This window comes from Desmodus rotundus, chromosome 1, assembly GCF_022682495.2.
Source record: "Desmodus rotundus isolate HL8 chromosome 1, HLdesRot8A.1, whole genome shotgun sequence".
Classification (NCBI taxonomy): Eukaryota; Metazoa; Chordata; class Mammalia; order Chiroptera; family Phyllostomidae; genus Desmodus; species Desmodus rotundus.
In genome coordinates this window covers 30,947,293-30,965,012 of record NC_071387.1, presented here as the reverse complement: position 1 = coordinate 30,965,012, position 17,720 = coordinate 30,947,293, and the positions used below count along the sequence as shown (strand labels likewise).

Sequence of the window (17,720 nt, the reverse complement as noted above, 5' to 3'; positions counted from 1 at the left end):
ATGCCAAACACTGTTTAAAACAGTTGTATCCTGAAATGTACAAAGGATTCACCTAATAATGTTTAATCAGATGAATGAATTGAGTAGAACAATTCTATTTATGCACACAATACTCCCCAAATTAATTCAAAGTTCACCTACTAACCTCGTAATTTTCTACTTCTCCATCTTCCACATCCAATTCAAAGCTGAAAGTTGGGCCTACTGCAGGTGGCACTGGAAGCATCGATCTGCAGGAAAAGAACCAACACCAGCTTTGACACATGATTACAGTCCATCAGTGAACCGGGGGAAAGGTCAGTGCTACAGGAAAAAGAATGGTTAGGGCGCATCAGTGTAAAAAACGGCCTTCACCAACAACAAACAAAAATCGACACAAAAAATACCATTCACAATAGCATAAAATCACATAAAATATTAGGAATGAATTTAACAACACATATACAAGACCTACATAATAAAAATGGCAAAAATACTGCTAGGATAAACTTAAAAATAATAGAGAAATATACTGTGTAAGTCGACCAGAATAGTCAATATTAAGACATCAATTTTCTTCAAACTTGATCTACGAATTTCAAGCAAGCCCTACCCAAACCTCAGCAAGCCTTATTTAAAGTAGAAACTGAGCCCTGACCGGAGTGGCTAAGGTGGTTGGATGTCACCCTGCAGAGTGAAGGGTGTGGAATCGGTTTGATTCCTAGTTGGGGCACATGCTTGGGTTGCAGGTTTTATCCCAGATGGGGCATGTAGAAGAGGCAACTGATGATGTTTCTCTCCCTCCCTTCCCCTCTCATTAAAAGTAAATACAATCTTTCAAGTAGAAACTGACTTGCTGATTTTAAAATTTATAGGCTCACACAAAAGACATTAAAATCATTTTAGGAACTAAGATGGGAGACTTTATCCTATCTGATTATAAGACTTATTCTATCCTTATCCTAAGATGGGAGAGCCAAAATGATCAAAATAGAGATATGTGTATATATTTAAAATTTTTTAATTAGAGAGGGGGAAGGGGAGGGGGAAAAGGTGAGAGGGGGAGAAACATTGTTGTTCCACTTACTTATACATTCATCGGTTGCTTCTTGTATGTGCCCTGTCTGGTAGAGTACATACCACAATGAGATAGAAACCACAACCTGGGTATATGGGGACAACGCTCTAACCAACTGAGCTACTCAGCCAGCACTAGGCACGTGACCTTATAAAGGCAACATGCAGCATTTCCTAGCTTTTCTAGCAGTTAGTTAGAGACTTGAGACTTAATTCTGGTCAATGGGATTTGGCAGGAGTAATACAACACTTAGAGCTCTGCCTCCTGTCTGCCCTACCCTACTCTGTCCGTGGAAAAACTGTCTTCCATGAAACCAGTTCCCGGTGCCAAAAAGGTTGGGGACCACTGATGTCGAGGAAGACATAGGACGGCAGAACTATTCCTCAGAGTCACAGGCTGTACCTGAACAAACTATACGTGAACTGCCCACTTCTTGACTTCATTTCAGGAGAGAGAAATAAAGAACTATCATGATTAAACCATGGGTGCTTGTTATAAACTTAATCTTAACAGAGGATTCAAATTTAAGGCATAGAAATAACTTCTCTTCATTCCCTTGAGAGAAGCAGCAGCATCAAAAGCTGGATAATAGAAGGTAGCAAGTGATGCCACTTATAAAAGTAGCAAAAATTTTAAACTTTTCTACCTCTAGATTTGGTAAACCTATTTACCAGCTCACAAATTTCTTTTCCCCCCACTTCTCCCTTGTCCTTGGCCCTTCTCTCTCTTTTACCCTTAAATGGTCCCATACCCCAACCTCTTAACATTAAATAAAAACAAATAATCAACACAATCTAAATTATATACCACATAAAAGGTACTCATAAAGGAAAGAGCATCTCAAGAATGTCAAAATCCAGAACTTGTTAAAATAAGAAAGAACTTACAACACATATGGTAGTAAGCTGGGATGGTAAGGGGGAGGTGGTATTGGTTGCTGGGATCGGTATCTACTACGTCCTGTGAGCCTCCGAGGCATAAATGGAGGATACGGCTGTAGGAGAAAAAAGTGTTAAATAATTTAAGAACATTCTACCTTTATAAATAATTAACCTATCTCTTAAAAAAAAAAAAACTTGGAAAGTTCTTTACTGTTCATTATTGGGAGTGGTATTTAATATTTCTTAAATATTCCCACAGATGTAATGACTAGTTTAAAACATAGGTAAGATTTTTAAATACAATTTTCCAAACCAATGATTTCAACAATACATTTAAAATTCCAAATATGCAGAGTTTACTGAAACAAAACTCAAAAAAGTTATCAAAGCAAATAAATTAATACCAATGAATGAAAACTTACTACTCCGAAGGACACCTCTTGATGCAAAGGATCATGTGTTAAGAACTGCAAAGGAGCTGACGGAGGTAATGTCGGCGGATGGGCTGACGGAGGGTAAGTAAAACCTCCCACTGGAAGGTGTTCCCCTAGGAGCTCCACTTCATTTTCTATCCTTTGCAGGGGCTGAGGACAGGGGCAAAGAGAACTAATGTACTTCCCGTGTTTAGACAGACTGTGCTAGAATGAAACAAATATGCCCTCCCTCAAGGATTTTTAAGGTCATGCCTTTCTTGATGTTCATGTTAATCTGAATTCATACATGTGGACATACAGACGTAGTAAAAATTTTCCTGCCTTTAATTGAATTTCATAAGAAAGTCTCTGAAATATGTCATTAAACATTTCCATGATCCGTTAAAGGATACATTTCTTTTACTATGTGAACCTTCTTATTCACATTTACTATGTGAATAAAATGAGAGAAAGAAAGGCAAAAAGTCAGGTAGTAAGCCAATTACATGACTCAAATTACCTACTAACAGGATTTTCAGACACTTAACCCTTACGTTAAATTGAACATAGTGTATACTTATTTAGAACTCAGAACCAGGGCTTAATGTGGTAAGATGCAGTAGGCATTACACTGTAGCAGACAGTAGGCATTACACTGTAGCAGAAAGCTTATGGGCTCTGGCATCACACAGACTCTTGGTGCGGTCACTAACCACCCATGGGACTTTTATATAAATTACTTAATCTGAACCTCAACATTATCATCTATAAAACCAACACATTCCTAGCCTATTTCAAAAGTGTGTTTTAAACAGAGACAATGTACAAAGTAGTACATAGTGCTATGTAAAGCATATACCATGTGGGATTTTTAAAAAGTAGCTGATTGAGATATAATTCACATGCTAATAAAATTCACCCTAAGTAAGGGGTCCAACTCATTTTTGTTTATTCACCACAATCTGATTCCAGAACATTTCTCTCCACTCTTCCCACCCGAAACCCCATGCCTATTAGTAGTCATGTCCACTGGCCATTTCCCCTCAGTCCTCCCTAAGCCCAGGACAACCACAAATCTGCCTTCCGTTTCTACATATTTGCCTATTCTGGGCATTTCATACGTACAGAGTCACGTAATACTGTGGCTCTTGTATCTGGCTTCTTTCATTTAGCATAATGTTCTCAAGGGTCATCCATCTTGTAGTTTGTTTATCGATACTTCATTCCTTTTTATGGTTGAATAAAAACCCACTGTATAGATACACCATGCTCTCTTCATCCATCAGTTGACAGACATGTGCATTTCTGCATTTTGGCTCTTAGGAATGATGTTCCCACAAACATTTGTGTACACATTTTTGTGTTGATTGTTTTCAACATATTCTTAAATGTTAACCTGACTCTCTCCCACAGTTTGAGAGCAGTAACACACATTACTAACACTTTTAATTTGTAAGCTTATGTATGCTTGAGAGAAATCACGAGTGCTGACACTATGCAATGCAAGTGAACCCAAGTTCTGATTTGGCTATGTGACTGGACCTTTTAAATAATTCCAAACGATGGTCAAATTGCTTTAACTTTGAATTCCCAGATACTGGAAACAAAGGAACATCCTGACATAAATCTTGACCCAGTTCTAATAAAAGATTTTCTTGTATAAGTAGTCTTAGCTTTTTGGATTGACTAAACTTCTGTCAAAATTGGCTTCTACAGTTTCAGGAAAGCAGCCAGATAGGTTCACCCCTGTCTGTGACCCAGCATGGTGCATAAACCCTTAGTAAAGGATGGTTTGCCTCTGCTAGAATAGGCTGTCAAGTTCCTTTTATCACAGGGCTGAAATTTTCCACTCTAACCATTTCCGTATGTTCTTTCTCCTATTCTCTCTTAATGCCTGATGGTTCACATGTTCAACTTGGCCTGTCCCCCCCCAAACCAAACAAAACCAAAACCAAAATAAAACACCAACTGTGTGTTCTTTCTGTGTCCAATCCTTCCACTTATCCAGTACTTACCTTCTCTAACCCCTAAAATAACATGCCTCTCAGCTGTATTGCAGTCCCAGGACAGAATTAACTACGTTAACAGACTATCTCATCTACCTTTCCTGAGAACAAAGTGAAAAAAAAAAACAGGCCTTCAAAAAAAAAGAAAACCCAAACAACTGAGGCTCAAAGGATTACTTTACTTACCTAAGTGTAACTATTATTCTAACAAGTATAAACAATATTTTTCATTGTATATTTTATATTATTTCCATTTTCTATTTTAGAAATAAATGGAAAAAATAGAAGAATTTTTTCTTCACATTTACTTCCCAAGGTATTACAGATATGAAGAACAAATTTAAATCAGACAAGTGACATAAAATAACTTAGAAAAGTTTCAGAAACCAAAATAATTCTAGATACATTACCTACATTAATTTGTATGTTTGTGGATTCCTTTTTTAAGAACCAGAAGAAAGCCTACATTACAATTTTCAAATGGTAACAACTTACATCTACTAAATTAATCTGCCTTTTAGATCTAAACATTCTGTGAAAATTAAAGACGTAAGAATAAAAATACCTACCGATCGTGACTGCTGTGTTTGAAAAGGGACAAACTGGCCTGGTGGTGGCAAATGAGGAGGATGATGGGGAGAAAGGTGAGAAGGATGTAAAAGAAATGGATCACTGGAAATAAGGGGTGGGAACGCAGCATACGGTACTGGTAAGTGCTGAACTGAACATGCTTGTAGCATCTGTAAGAGAAATTATTATTTTCTGTTAAAAGTACCAGAATATACAATTAATTTAAAAAAACTATACAGTGAGCTAGAGATGTTATTGCCATATTCCTCCCAAATCAAGCCGAAGTGTTTTAATAACCTATATTAACAAACAAAATACTAGTGTATGTTTACATCTATTAGTAAGATACTGGTGACTAGTAATTGTTCTGTATTTTATATAGCTCTTACAAATCAGTCAAAACACCTCACTTCTACTTTAGCCTTAACAACACCTATGAAATGGGGAGGAAAGTGGAGGAATCTCTGCTTGGTTTAACATGTAGCAGATACACTGCTTTCCAAGAAGCTCTCTTTTTCAATCTTGTAGAAATTGCTTACTTCTAGATTTTTATATTTATAGGAAGCCAATTCTCAATATTCAAAGTCTGCAGACCTAGCACACTGGTTCCATAATCTGTCGCTGAGCAACCAAGCTTGGGCAAATTAACCTGACAAACTGGGTTGATGTTTGCATGCGAGTGTTTGTTTTAATTTCACATTCAAACAAAGGTTTTATATTAACAGACTTAGCGAAGTGCTTTACTTTGAAAACATTATTGACCTTAGACAAGTCATTTTTATCTCTTGGATTTCAGCAACATCATTTGTGAAGTAAGGAGGCTGGACTGGAGGTTAGTAGATTAAAAGATAGAACAAGTTTAAGGGGCAGAAGGAAGTAGGTGTGAAGCCATGTTCTTTCATACTGTCTCCATGACATTAAGCAAGAAAGTGACATTTCATCATTTAGAAAATGGGGATACCATTTTCACCACGGGCTTCTTATTAGCAGGAATACATAGACCAAGCACTCAAAGTGCCTGTTAAAACCCAGTAAGTGCTGAGACTATTACTGATCACTAACTAGACTTTATTACTAACTAGTCCAATATCCTATGTTGAATACTCTAAGGCCAACCTAAATTAAGATTAATTATAAACGGTGCTGGTATATGAGGGAACATGCTTTGACCTTCAGGATATTCAAATATGTATAGTTTAATTAATGTAAAAATATATCAAAGTATAAAGCTAATTTCCTTAAACTGTACTATGAGAAAGCTACTGAGGTAGCCATTGCAACATAATAAATAACCTTCTTTAGCTGGAAAAGAAAAGCTACAGAAGGCAATCTCTTAAATCTTTGTAACACACTTAGCTGATCTACAGACAGAGCACACAGACTTACTGGAGGAGGCACACTACAGACAGGGAGGTGCTGCCCACTGAAAACCACAGAGCATCCTGGGACCTGCTGTGTACTGCATGCGGGGATGTGCTGGCCTGTGCAGAGTGGAATCCCATGTGGTGCCACTGTTGTTACTGTGTAAGAAACAGGGACAGTGCCCTGATGGAGCTATTGGGAAAGAAAAACACAATGTTAGAATTTTAGCCGTTTGGGTAAAATATCAACAATTAACAATCAAAATCTGATCATTTATTGATTTTCCTCGGGTACACAGATTTTCACAATGTACTTCACCAATAGTTTCAACTAAACACTGTCACTGGATAGAAAAACCTGTTTGTCTCAAGAGTAGTATATGATACCCACAGAACTGGGACTAAACTTGCCCAAAAAAAGATTTCCTGAGAAGTCCTGGAAAATAATGAATTGCTGTATTAACTTTTCTAGCCTGATGAAAATTTTTCTAAAGAGAAAAACTGGAAAAATGACAGCTCACATCTTTTAGTACCTGGCCATATCCTAAAGGAAAAAAAAATTGTTTAATTACTAGAACAATAAAGGGTAGTATTTTAAAAAGTTAAAATAGAAAACCACAGGACAGACTTCAAGTCAAGATGGAAGCCTAGGTAAACACGGCTCCCCTCCTCGCACAACATCAAAATGGCAACTATGGGACCACCATCACTCAGCACCACCACAAATCGAGATGAATGGAAGTCCGGAAACTACAGAATGAAAGAAAACATAGCCACCCAGGCAGGTAGGAGGGGCAGAGTAAATCTGAAAAGACTGGTCCCACATCCACATGTGGCAGACAAAAATTGGGGAGAGATAAATGGGGAGCGAGGAGTCCCAGCCCCACACTAGGCCCTCTGGCCCAGGGTCCCAGTGCTCGGAAGGTAAATCCTCATAACTTCTGGTTGTAAAAGATGGTGGAAAAAAATTCTGGAGTCCCATGCAGTTCCCTTTAAAGAACCCACAAATGGACTTATTCAGACTTACTCCCTCTGAGCTCCAGAACTGGAGTAGCAGCTTGAAAGGCACCACTGGTATACAGGGAGGAACTGAAGTGTCTGGCATCAAGGTGAGAGCTGGGGGCAGCTTTCTTCCAGACAGAAAGGCAAGTGGAGGCCCTTTTCTGAACTCTCCTCCACAGAGCCAGCAGGCAGGTGCCACATCTAAGACTCCATCGACTTGGCTAACACTGTTTCCCCTGCCCTGGAGATCCCCTGAGCCTCTGTTCCAACCAACTTATGGACCCACCCAAACTGTTACCAGTGGCTTTTCCATTATGAATGGCTGGTTTTGGCTCACACTTTACAACTTCCTAAATCTTCTCAAACAAGCAAAGGCAAGCAGGCCTCAGTGAGCCCCTAGCCCCCATTCTTCTTGCTAAGTGACCCCAGGCCCAGCACTAGCAGCAGCCAGCCTAGATTCACAGCTTGGCTTTGCCTGAGAACCTCCAAGCCCAGCACAAGTAGCAGCCATCTCAAATTGCTTTATAGCTCATTCTGGGTGGCCCCGGGCAAACACAGGTTAGGGCTGACCTTCGCCTGCACCACCCGGGAAACCCCAGGGCCAGAACGCCCAGTGGACAGCTACAGACCACGGTGGAGCACCCTGCCCTTGCACAGCTGATCCTCCATGGGGGCAGAGTTTGGTGATCAGTGGTCACAGCCAATCTTTGCAACTGACTGGCCTGGGTAAATCCCTCCCATTGATATGCCAACAGCAATCAAGGTTCACCCTGAGGAGGGTGTGTGTTCAGCCCACATGAAGGGCACATGTCGAGTACCCAGCTTGGGTGATAGGGGAGGCTGTGCCACTGGACCCTATAGGACACCTACTACATTAGGCCACACTATCAAGATAGGGAGTTATAGCAGCTCTACCTAATACATAAAAACCACCACAGGAGGCTGCCAAAACAAGGAGACAAAGAAACATGGCCCAAATGTAGGAACAGATCAAAACTCCAGAAAAAGAGCTAAACAAAATGGAGATAATCTATCAGATGCAGAGATCAAAACACTTGTTATAAGAATGCTCAAAGATCTGAATGAGGACCTCAACAGCATAAAAAAAGATCTAGTCAGAAACGAAGGATATATTAATTGAAATAAAGAACAATTTTCAGGAAAACAACAGTAAGAGTGCATGAAGCCAAGAATGAAAATGATTTGGAACATAAGGAAGCAAAAAACCACTATCAGAACAAGAAGAAGAAAAAAAAATCCAAAAAAATGAGGACAGTGTAAGGAGCCTCTGGGACAACTTCAATGGTTCCAACATTTGCGCCATAGGAATGCCAAAAGAAGAAGAGAAAGAGCAAGAGATTGGAATTCTATTTGAAAAACTAGTGAAAGAAAACTTCCCTCATTTGGTGAAGGAAATAGACATGTAAGTCCAGGAAGCACACAGAGTTCCACACAAGATGAATGCAAAGAGGCCCAATCCAAGACACATCATAATCAAAATGCCGAAAGTTAGAGATAGAGACAGAATCTTACAAGCAGCAAGAGAAAAGCAGACAATTACCTAAAAAGGAGACTGTCAGATGATTTCTCAAAAGGAACTTTGCAGGCTAGAAGGGATTGGCAAGACATATTCAAAATCGTGAAAAGCAGGGACCTACAGCCAAGGTTGTTTGCTCTACCCAGCAAAACTATCATTTAGAATCCAAGGGCAGATAAAGAGCTTTCCAGACAAACAAACAAACAAAACACTAGAGTTCATCACCACCAAACCATAACTGTATGAAATATTAAAGGGACTTACTTAAGATCAATTCTATGAACAATAAAATGGCAATAAATCTGTATCATCAATTAAATCTGAAAAACTACGCAATCAAGAACAGAGACAAAATCATGGATATAGAGAGCTTCTGGATGGTTTCCAAATGGGAGGGGCGTGTTGGGGGTTGGGGGAAGAGGTGAGGGGATTAACACAAGTACAAATTGGTAGTACAAATAGCCCTGGGGTTGTAAAGTACAGCATAGGAAATGGAGTAGCCAAAGAATTTATGTGCACCCACGGACTTGAACAATGGTGTGGGAATTGCCTGAGGGAGTAAAGGGTGCTGGGTGGAGTGGAGCAAAGAGGAAAAAACTGGAACAACTGTAATAGCGTAATCAATAAAATATAATTAAAAAAATAAAAACAGAAGATAAAAAAGTTAAATAATTTTCTTCTCTTTTGTTAAGTCTTATTCTCATTCTTCCTATCCTGAGACAAACAACCTTAATAACATCCTTCCACATCTCCATGAGCATACAACAAGTACGATTACCCACAAACTGTTGTCATTTGTTTTTGTTTTCTTAATAGAAATGAGATCGCATTGCCCTTCAACTTATCTTTCAATTAATATTATAGATATCTCTTCAAGTAAGTTAAAGGCAATCATTCTTTTTTTTTTTTCTCCTGTCACACATCTGCCTTTATTGGGAGTAGCAGGCAGGACACTTCCAGCAATAGTAAAAAAATCAATTTACAAAAGCAAGGATTCAGTGAAGCTGCTGACTGGAACTTTTGGGAGCTCATACACAGAAACCAATGCAGAGCAGCAGGAAGAGGACACCGAAACCCATAAAGAACAAGGCCACCAACAAGATGAGGAGCTCTAGGTACAAATGTCCTAAGCGTACTTGGTAAAGGGTGACCTCATACACGAAGAACCCGGTGGTGAAGAACATGCCAATGGTAACAGTGTAACACGGTCAGATGAGGGGAAGACAGCTGGGTTCACTCGGCTGGTCTATCTGTTCATGGCCTCAAGTTCCACTTTGCCGGGCACAGGGTAATCCGCCACTCTCCACCAGCAAGGCAACCATTCTTTCTGATACTGGCCAGATATCTCAAGTAAACGCACTCAACACAGCCCTATCATTTGTATACTAATGGATGTCCAAGTTGTTTTCACTCTTTTGTAAAAGTATTGTTGAATATATATTCTTATGTATTAATAGCTTAATTTATTTCAGAGGTATCACTGGGTAAAAGGATACATGTATTTTAAACATTTGCAAAAGGCTGGATGTAATAAATTACAACCCCAGCAGTAACAACAGGACTCATTTCACAGCATCTCCACTCACGGTAGATATACTTGGGTTACAAGTATGCGTATCTACCTGAAGAATGAAGAAGCAGTGTCAACATGCTTGCTTTTAAATTTGTATTTCTCTGATGAGAGGTTAAACATCTTACAATATTTATTAACTGTTTCGATTTCTTTCTTAAGTAATCTGTATCAACCTTTCTGGCACCAGGACCAGTTTTGTGGAAGGTGTGGGGTGGGTGGAGTTGGTGGATGGGGGGAGGAGACAGGAGGCGGAGCTCAGGAGAGCTTTGAACCCGGCTGGGTTCCTAACAGGCTGGTCCCGTGGCCAGGGGCATTAGGGACTCCTTTGCTCACTGCCCATTTTCTATTATATTGTCTATCCATTCATTTAGTTTTGTTTAACTAGAAATAAGCACCTATTGCTTGTCATGTGTAAAAAACTATTTTCCTAGTCTATATTTTATCTTTTGATAAACATTTCAATGGAATTTTTTCTTTTATGATTTTCTATTTATTGTATGTAGTCAAAATGTAGCTTTTGTAGTTTATGAAGTTATACAGGATAGGGCAAAAGTAGGCTTGCAGCTGTGAGTACATGAGTTTATTCCTGTTACTATTTATTAATTATATTATTTTCCATATAAACAACTACAAGCTTGCTTTTGCCCCATACTGTAACATGTAGAAACTTCAACTTTCTAATACTTTTATTTTTTTATATTTAATTTATACTCCCAAATAAAATCTTTTTTTTTGTAGCGTGAAGTAGGGCTCTAGTTTTCCCCTGAAATTGTATTTGTTCCACTTATTAAACTATCCTTTTCCCTCTAAACTGAAATACAATCATTTTTCCATTCAATAACATCCCACATACACCTAATATCTATTTCATGCCACATCTGTGCTGTTTCAATTACTGTACAGTATCTTACTAGAAAAGTTAATATCTAGTAAGACAAATTCTTCCTGTTACTGTACTTTCTTTTCATTGTATTTTTTGGCCATCTTCAAATATTTATCCTTTGTAAATAAACTCATAATTTTATTCAGTTTCAAAACCCACTGATATTCTGATCTGTATTAACTTAATCATGTTAAGGGTTATGCTATTTTACAAAGAACACAATTCTATACTAAGGGTTTTTCACTGGAACATTATTCTACCACATGCTCAATACTATGGTACTATCCTTCAAGAAATTTTCTTTATATTATTATTAAATTTATTCCTCAAAGTTTTCTTCTAAGTTTGTGGCTTTTGTTATATTATTAATAGATTGTTTTTCTCTATTTCCATTTCATTTAAGACCTTTTATTAGGAATGATGGCTGCCCTGGCTGGGTTGCTCAGTTGGTTAGAGCGTCATCCCAATTTACCAGGGTTGCAGGTCAATCCTGGTCAGGGCACATAACAAGAATCAACCAATGAATGCATAAATAAGTGAAACAACAAACTGATGTTTTTTTTTTCCTCTCTCTCTCTAAAATCAATATATTTTTTAGGATTTCCTAATGTTAAAGATCCTGCATTTCCAGGATAAACTAATAATTCTTTCAAAAACTCTTCATAGATTCTTTTACTACATCACTAGCTATGATTATTTGGAACATATGCATTTGTATTCAAAATGGAAAATAATTGAGTTTTGTTGTACTGCCTATGAGATTTCATTATTAACATTATGTAAGCTTCATAAAATATACCTGGAAGCTTTCTTTTACTATGATTTGAAATGCTTTAAATTGGAATTACCAGTTCTTTAGAGATCAGGCAATTTAGATGTAATTTCTAAAGGTAGGTGTTTTATTATGCCTTAATTTCTGCTACAGCTATAGGTCTGTTCAGGTTCCATGTTGGGTTGTTCTGATACTTACATACACAACTTTTCATTTCTCAATATACATGTATACACCCAACACATAACTTGTTTTAAGTAGGATCTCACCTCTTCTGAAATGTAGTCTTTTCCCTTTCTCTCTCTGATTCCATCCTTAACCACCTTCCCATTCCCTTCACTTGAGGACACACACACCCACGTTCAGTATATATTTCTTCACATTTTCAATTTTGCTTCTCTTGCTCCGTATCTTGCAGATATTGCTTACCTGGCATAATTCTAATTCCTTGAATATTACATTCCATGGTATGAAGAAATTATTTATTCTACTTTTCTGCTAATGATTAGCAATCACTGCTTATTCCTACTTCCCATTTCTATGAATTTGCTTATTCTAGACATTCCACGTAAATGGAATCTACAATCTGTGGCCTTTCATGAGTGGCTTCTTTTACTTAGCATGTTTTCAACATTAGCCCATGGTGCAGCATGAATTAGTACTGCATTACTTTTTTGAGTAATGCTCCATTTTACAGATATAACATTTATCTATTCATCAGTTGACTGTTGATCAATATGTTTCTGCTTTCTGTACAATGAATTTGCATTTAGGCACCATATCAAATTCTTTTAAACTAGAATCTGTTTTCTTCTACAATTATATAGTAAGGATGAAAAAGATAAAATTATTTTTCAATTTTTTTTTAATCCTCACCCAAGGACATTTTTCACTGCTTTTAGGGAGAGAGGAAGAGGGAGAGAGAAACACTGATGAAAGAAAGAAGCATCAATCGTCTCCTGTATGTGCCTGGACTGGGGATGGAACCTGCAACCTAAGTATGTGTCCAGGCTGGGAATGGAACCTACAACCTTTTGGTTTCAGGACAATACTCCAAACCAAATGAACCACACCAGCCAGGGCTCTTTCAATTTTTAATATCCATTACTACATTATACTGTATTTGGTAGAGCTTCTAAATAACATTAAATTAAAATGGACTGAGTACCTCTGTAGCAGTTTTGTCTTTCACCAATTAGAATACGAGCTATTAGTTTATTTATTATATTTAAGTAAGTTCCTTGTTCTATTTTATGCAGGTTTTTATTAAATTTGAACTGACTTTTCAAAATATTCTGATATAATCATATATGGTTTTTCTTTTATTATTTGATGTAATATGAATACTTCCATACTAAACTACCTTCTCTTACTTGGGAATAAATCTTATTTAGACATGGGTTTTTATTCTTTTGATACATTGCTAGATTGTATTTTTTTAAATATTTGTTGAGAAATTCTTCCTATGTATTTGAGAGTTTTTCCTAGTTTTTTGGGGGGTGATTGCTATCTTCATTTGCTTTTACTATTAAAATTATACTGGCTTCATAAAATCATTACAAAAATTGCATTAGGGGGGGAAAAAGCCTGGAATCATTTGAATATTATTAAAATCAAAGTTCCTTGAATATTAGAAGAAACAGCTGTGAAGCCACCTGGTCATTGTGCCTTTTTAATGGCAATCTCTAATTAGCTTTCATGCTTCTGTGGTAATTCCAATTTTCCTATTATCTTGGGTCAATTTTTGAGCTTCCTTTTTCTTTTTGTACCCTTAGGGTTATATACAGAATTTCATTATAATAGTTAATAATGAAATAATACACTTGAGCACTTACCACTTGTACTAGTTCAAGTGCTCAAAATGGATTAACTCTTAATTCTCCCAACATCTCTTATGAAACAGGTGCTATAATTTAAAAACATATTCTATTCAAATTTTAAGTTTTTATAGCTGATGGGGAACTAAAGCAACTACTTAATACTCAAGCTTACTTTAGCATAACTGCTGATGGACTGTAAAGAGAGACAATACAGAATCCTGATGCATCACAGCAAACATTACAATGACCTTCAAATTCTTTGAATGTTTTCATGTGTAGATATGTATCTTTTAATCATTCCTATTCTTCTTTACACTTGTCCTTTTCTCCTTAAGCAAGCCTCACAAGAAGTGTGCCATTCTTATCAATTTTTCAAAGCACCAGGATTGAGTTTTTCTAGAACTACTTCTCTTAAAAATAGATTTCCATTATTATTAATTTTGGTTGTTTTTCCTGTTTGGTTGGTTATTCTCAATTCCTTTTGGTTTACTCTACTTTCTCCCCTAATCACTCAAGCAGTTAGTTGAAATCTAAAATTTTCAATTTTTAAAATAATGAATGGTTTATGAAATTTTCTCAGAGAACAGCTTTAGGCATGTCCAACTGATTTTGCTATGAACATTTTTCCTTCTACTTATAATCTTGCCTCAAATAATTCAGTGTCATTATTTTTAAATCAGTTTTTTCAACTTATGATTTATAATTTTTCAGATTTTGACCATGAAGAATGTGGTCAGGGCTGGGAGGCCAGAAGGTGGAGGGACTGAGCAAAAAGGAAAAAGGACTCATGGACAAGTGTGGTGATTGCTGGGGGAGTATAAAGGGACTAAATGGTAATCAAAAAAAATACAATGAAAGTTACATTAAAAAGATAAATCTGGGAAAAAAGAGTGTGGTCTGGAAAATCTTTTCATTTTAGAACTTACTACGTGATCAATTTTTAAAGGTGTTTCAGGAACGTAAGGGGAGAACATGACAGAACAACGGCATCTGGGGGAGAGATTTTCTTTCAGTGGTCAGTACACAGTATTTGCAGTGCTTTCATCACCCAGCGCAGTAGATGCAATACTGGGTGCTAGTCTGTTGCCTTCCTTTGTAATCTGTCTTGTCTATGAACTTGCAAGACTTTTCCTTGTTTTTAAAATTCAGCAACTTTATAAGAATACTAGATTTGTGTCTCTTTTGACCTTAGAAACTCCACAGAAAGAAAAATCATACAATTTGGTCTTTATCCTTGGGCTCTGAAGGCTGCCAAGCCCTCTCCTCAGGTAGTTCTTCTCAGTTCCTGGAAGAAATTAAGCCTTGTACCTGTCATTTCCTTGGAGACCTATGGAACATTTAAAGGAGCACCCAACTATCTTGCCTATTGAAACACTTCAGAAGAAACTGGAAGAGGGAAGTAAGGATATGTATTCAAAACATCAGCTGAATATGTCCTATTAATCCTCTATCAGTCATTTGAAACCAACTACTAAACAGTCATTTTTAGGTTTTCATACCTTTGATCTTAATTTTTAAAAAAGTTCAACTTTCTCTAAGGAAGCTATATAGAATTTGTATTTCAATCCTTATGTAAAATGATCAACCTTTAATTGCTTCATATTAGATAAAACTGTTTCCTTTTAGTTAAAATTAAAATAAATTCACAAGAAAAAACCTCAACAAACTGCCACCAACTTTTAACATCTGTGTTTCTCGCACATTCCGTTACTATACCTGATCATGTATGTCAACCATTACTGCATTCTGCTGGGGTGGATGAGCAGCAGGGTGTAACAGGCGGGGGGATACATTCGGAGGGTGGAAGGCTCGAGGTTCCTCTATTGCTTGCTGCTGTGCATAAGGGAGATGGTGATAATTTTCATCTTGACTAATGGAATTATGTCGAGACAGACGATCCCTTCTTCCTCTCTGGCGTCTGACAGGAGGACTGTAACACAGCAAATGTCATAAACGTCGTTACAATGTTCACTGTTGTGATACATCAGGATTCTGTATCATTTCTCTTTATAATCCATCAGCAGTTTATGCTAAGGTAAGCTTGAGTATTAAGTAATTGCTGTAGTTCCCCATCAGCTATAAAAACTTACAAATTTGAATATGTTTTTAAATTAAAATATAGCTAATATACATGTTATCTTAGTTTCAGGTATAAAACAGTTATTCAAATTTAAATACCCAAAGAAATGATTGCTGTGAGTCTAATGACCACCTGACAATTAAATAAAAAAATAAATCTGGAAAAAAAAAAGAATGTGGTCTGGAAAATCTTTTCATTTTAGAACATATTACGTGATCAATTTTTACTGTGCAAGGCTATCACAATACTGACTATATTCCCCACTGCTGCTGTGTATCATATCCCTGTGACTTACCAATTTTAAAACTGGAAATTTGTGTCTCTTATTCTCCTTACCTTTTTTACTCTTCATCCTATTCCTTTCCCCTCTGGTAAATATCAGCTTTTTATATATTATATTACACATATATTACAATGTGTGCATATACATATATTTTTAAAATAAAACAAAATTGGTATTCAGCTCTGAAAGTATTTAGAAATCAATGTCATTGCTTTTCTGGTTTAATTGTATGAAATTGCTTTATACACAATTATCAGCAATTTCACATAGTTTAACCTACTATTTTTCTGCCTTTATTTTATAAACATTATATAACAAAATTTAATATATCTTGCCAATATTCATTCCACATATGCTAATAGGAACTTATGTTTGTCTATTCGGCTAAAACATAAAGACATAGCTCTATATCCCCAAAATGACAATTTCAAAAAAATCAGTAGAAAAATAAATAAAGAACATTGGTTGACAACTGCAAGTATAACAGTAACTGAGTAAAAACTGAGAATGAAAATGACAGAGTGTCAGCATAAATATTCCACCAATATACAGAATTTTTAAGTTAGAATCTGGTTATTGAAGGAAACCATTTTTACTCTCTATGCACCATTCACCTTTGTAGTTTAGCACAAATATAACAAGTTATTTTGAGTAAAATTCCATTTTGTACTTCCCTTCAACTCCACAATTCACCTCTACTGCTCTTTACAATGGCTCAGCACCAATGCAATTCGAAGAAGCACCAGGACTCATTAAAATGTACTCCACTTTGGTGAAAGAAGCTGAATAGCTCCCTTCTACACACAGGTGCACACAGCCACCTCAGCAATCTTTACTGAGTCAGGTCCCCTTTCTCTCTACTTTTCACCTGTTTCTTCTCACTCCGAACTGCTCAACCTGACACTCCTTCGTCACATTAACTCCTTTAATAGTAACTCTTGATACCATCCCCCAGGTTCTTGCTCCACTAATTGCTTCTTCCATCTTTATTTTTAGCATATCTTTTTGCATTTTTCCTTCAAAAAACTACATATTGTATTGAGAGACAGAGAAATTGATTAGTTGCCTCCCCCATGTGCCGTGACTGGGGATCGAACCCACAACCTAGGCATTTGCCCTGACCAGGAATCAACCAGCCACCTTATGGGACAACACTCTAACTAACTGAACCACACTGGCCAGGGCTTAAACTCACTTTTTAAATGTTTTATTTTGAGACAATTTCAGTATAGGTTTTGCAAAGCCCTCAACTAGCTTTCCTTCCTTCATGCTAGTATCTTCCATTAGCATAAAAAATTATCAAAATTTAAAAATAAACCTCAGTATCACACTATCAATTCAATAACAAGATGTATTGAGATTTTACCAGCTTTTCCACCAATGGCCCCTCACTGTCTTAAAATCCAATGCAAGATCTCATTATTCATACAGTCATCATGTCTCCTTAATTTCTCCAATCTGTCACATTTCCGCAGTCTTTCC

At 36.9% G+C, this 17,720-nt stretch overlaps 1 protein-coding gene and 1 pseudogene across 11 annotated transcripts in view; both read right to left on the bottom strand.

Annotated features, from left to right (window-relative positions):
• RNF38 (ring finger protein 38) overlaps nt 1–17,720 on the bottom strand; it is a 118,567-nt gene that overhangs the window by 11,937 nt on the left and 88,910 nt on the right. For all 11 annotated transcript variants that reach the window (XM_024560273.4, XM_045195095.3, XM_045195096.3 and 8 more), the window contains 6 exons: nt 15,592–15,805; nt 6,314–6,481; nt 4,927–5,097; nt 2,361–2,522; nt 1,945–2,051; nt 146–230 (listed from right to left, as the gene is read on the bottom strand). In XM_024560273.4, coding sequence (XP_024416041.2) covers nt 146–230; nt 1,945–2,051; nt 2,361–2,522; nt 4,927–5,097; nt 6,314–6,481; nt 15,592–15,805 — 907 coding nt within the window. The remainder of the gene's footprint in view (nt 1–145; nt 231–1,944; nt 2,052–2,360; nt 2,523–4,926; nt 5,098–6,313; nt 6,482–15,591; nt 15,806–17,720) is intronic.
• LOC112304337 (dolichyl-diphosphooligosaccharide--protein glycosyltransferase subunit TMEM258 pseudogene) lies at nt 8,567–12,521 on the bottom strand (annotated as a pseudogene).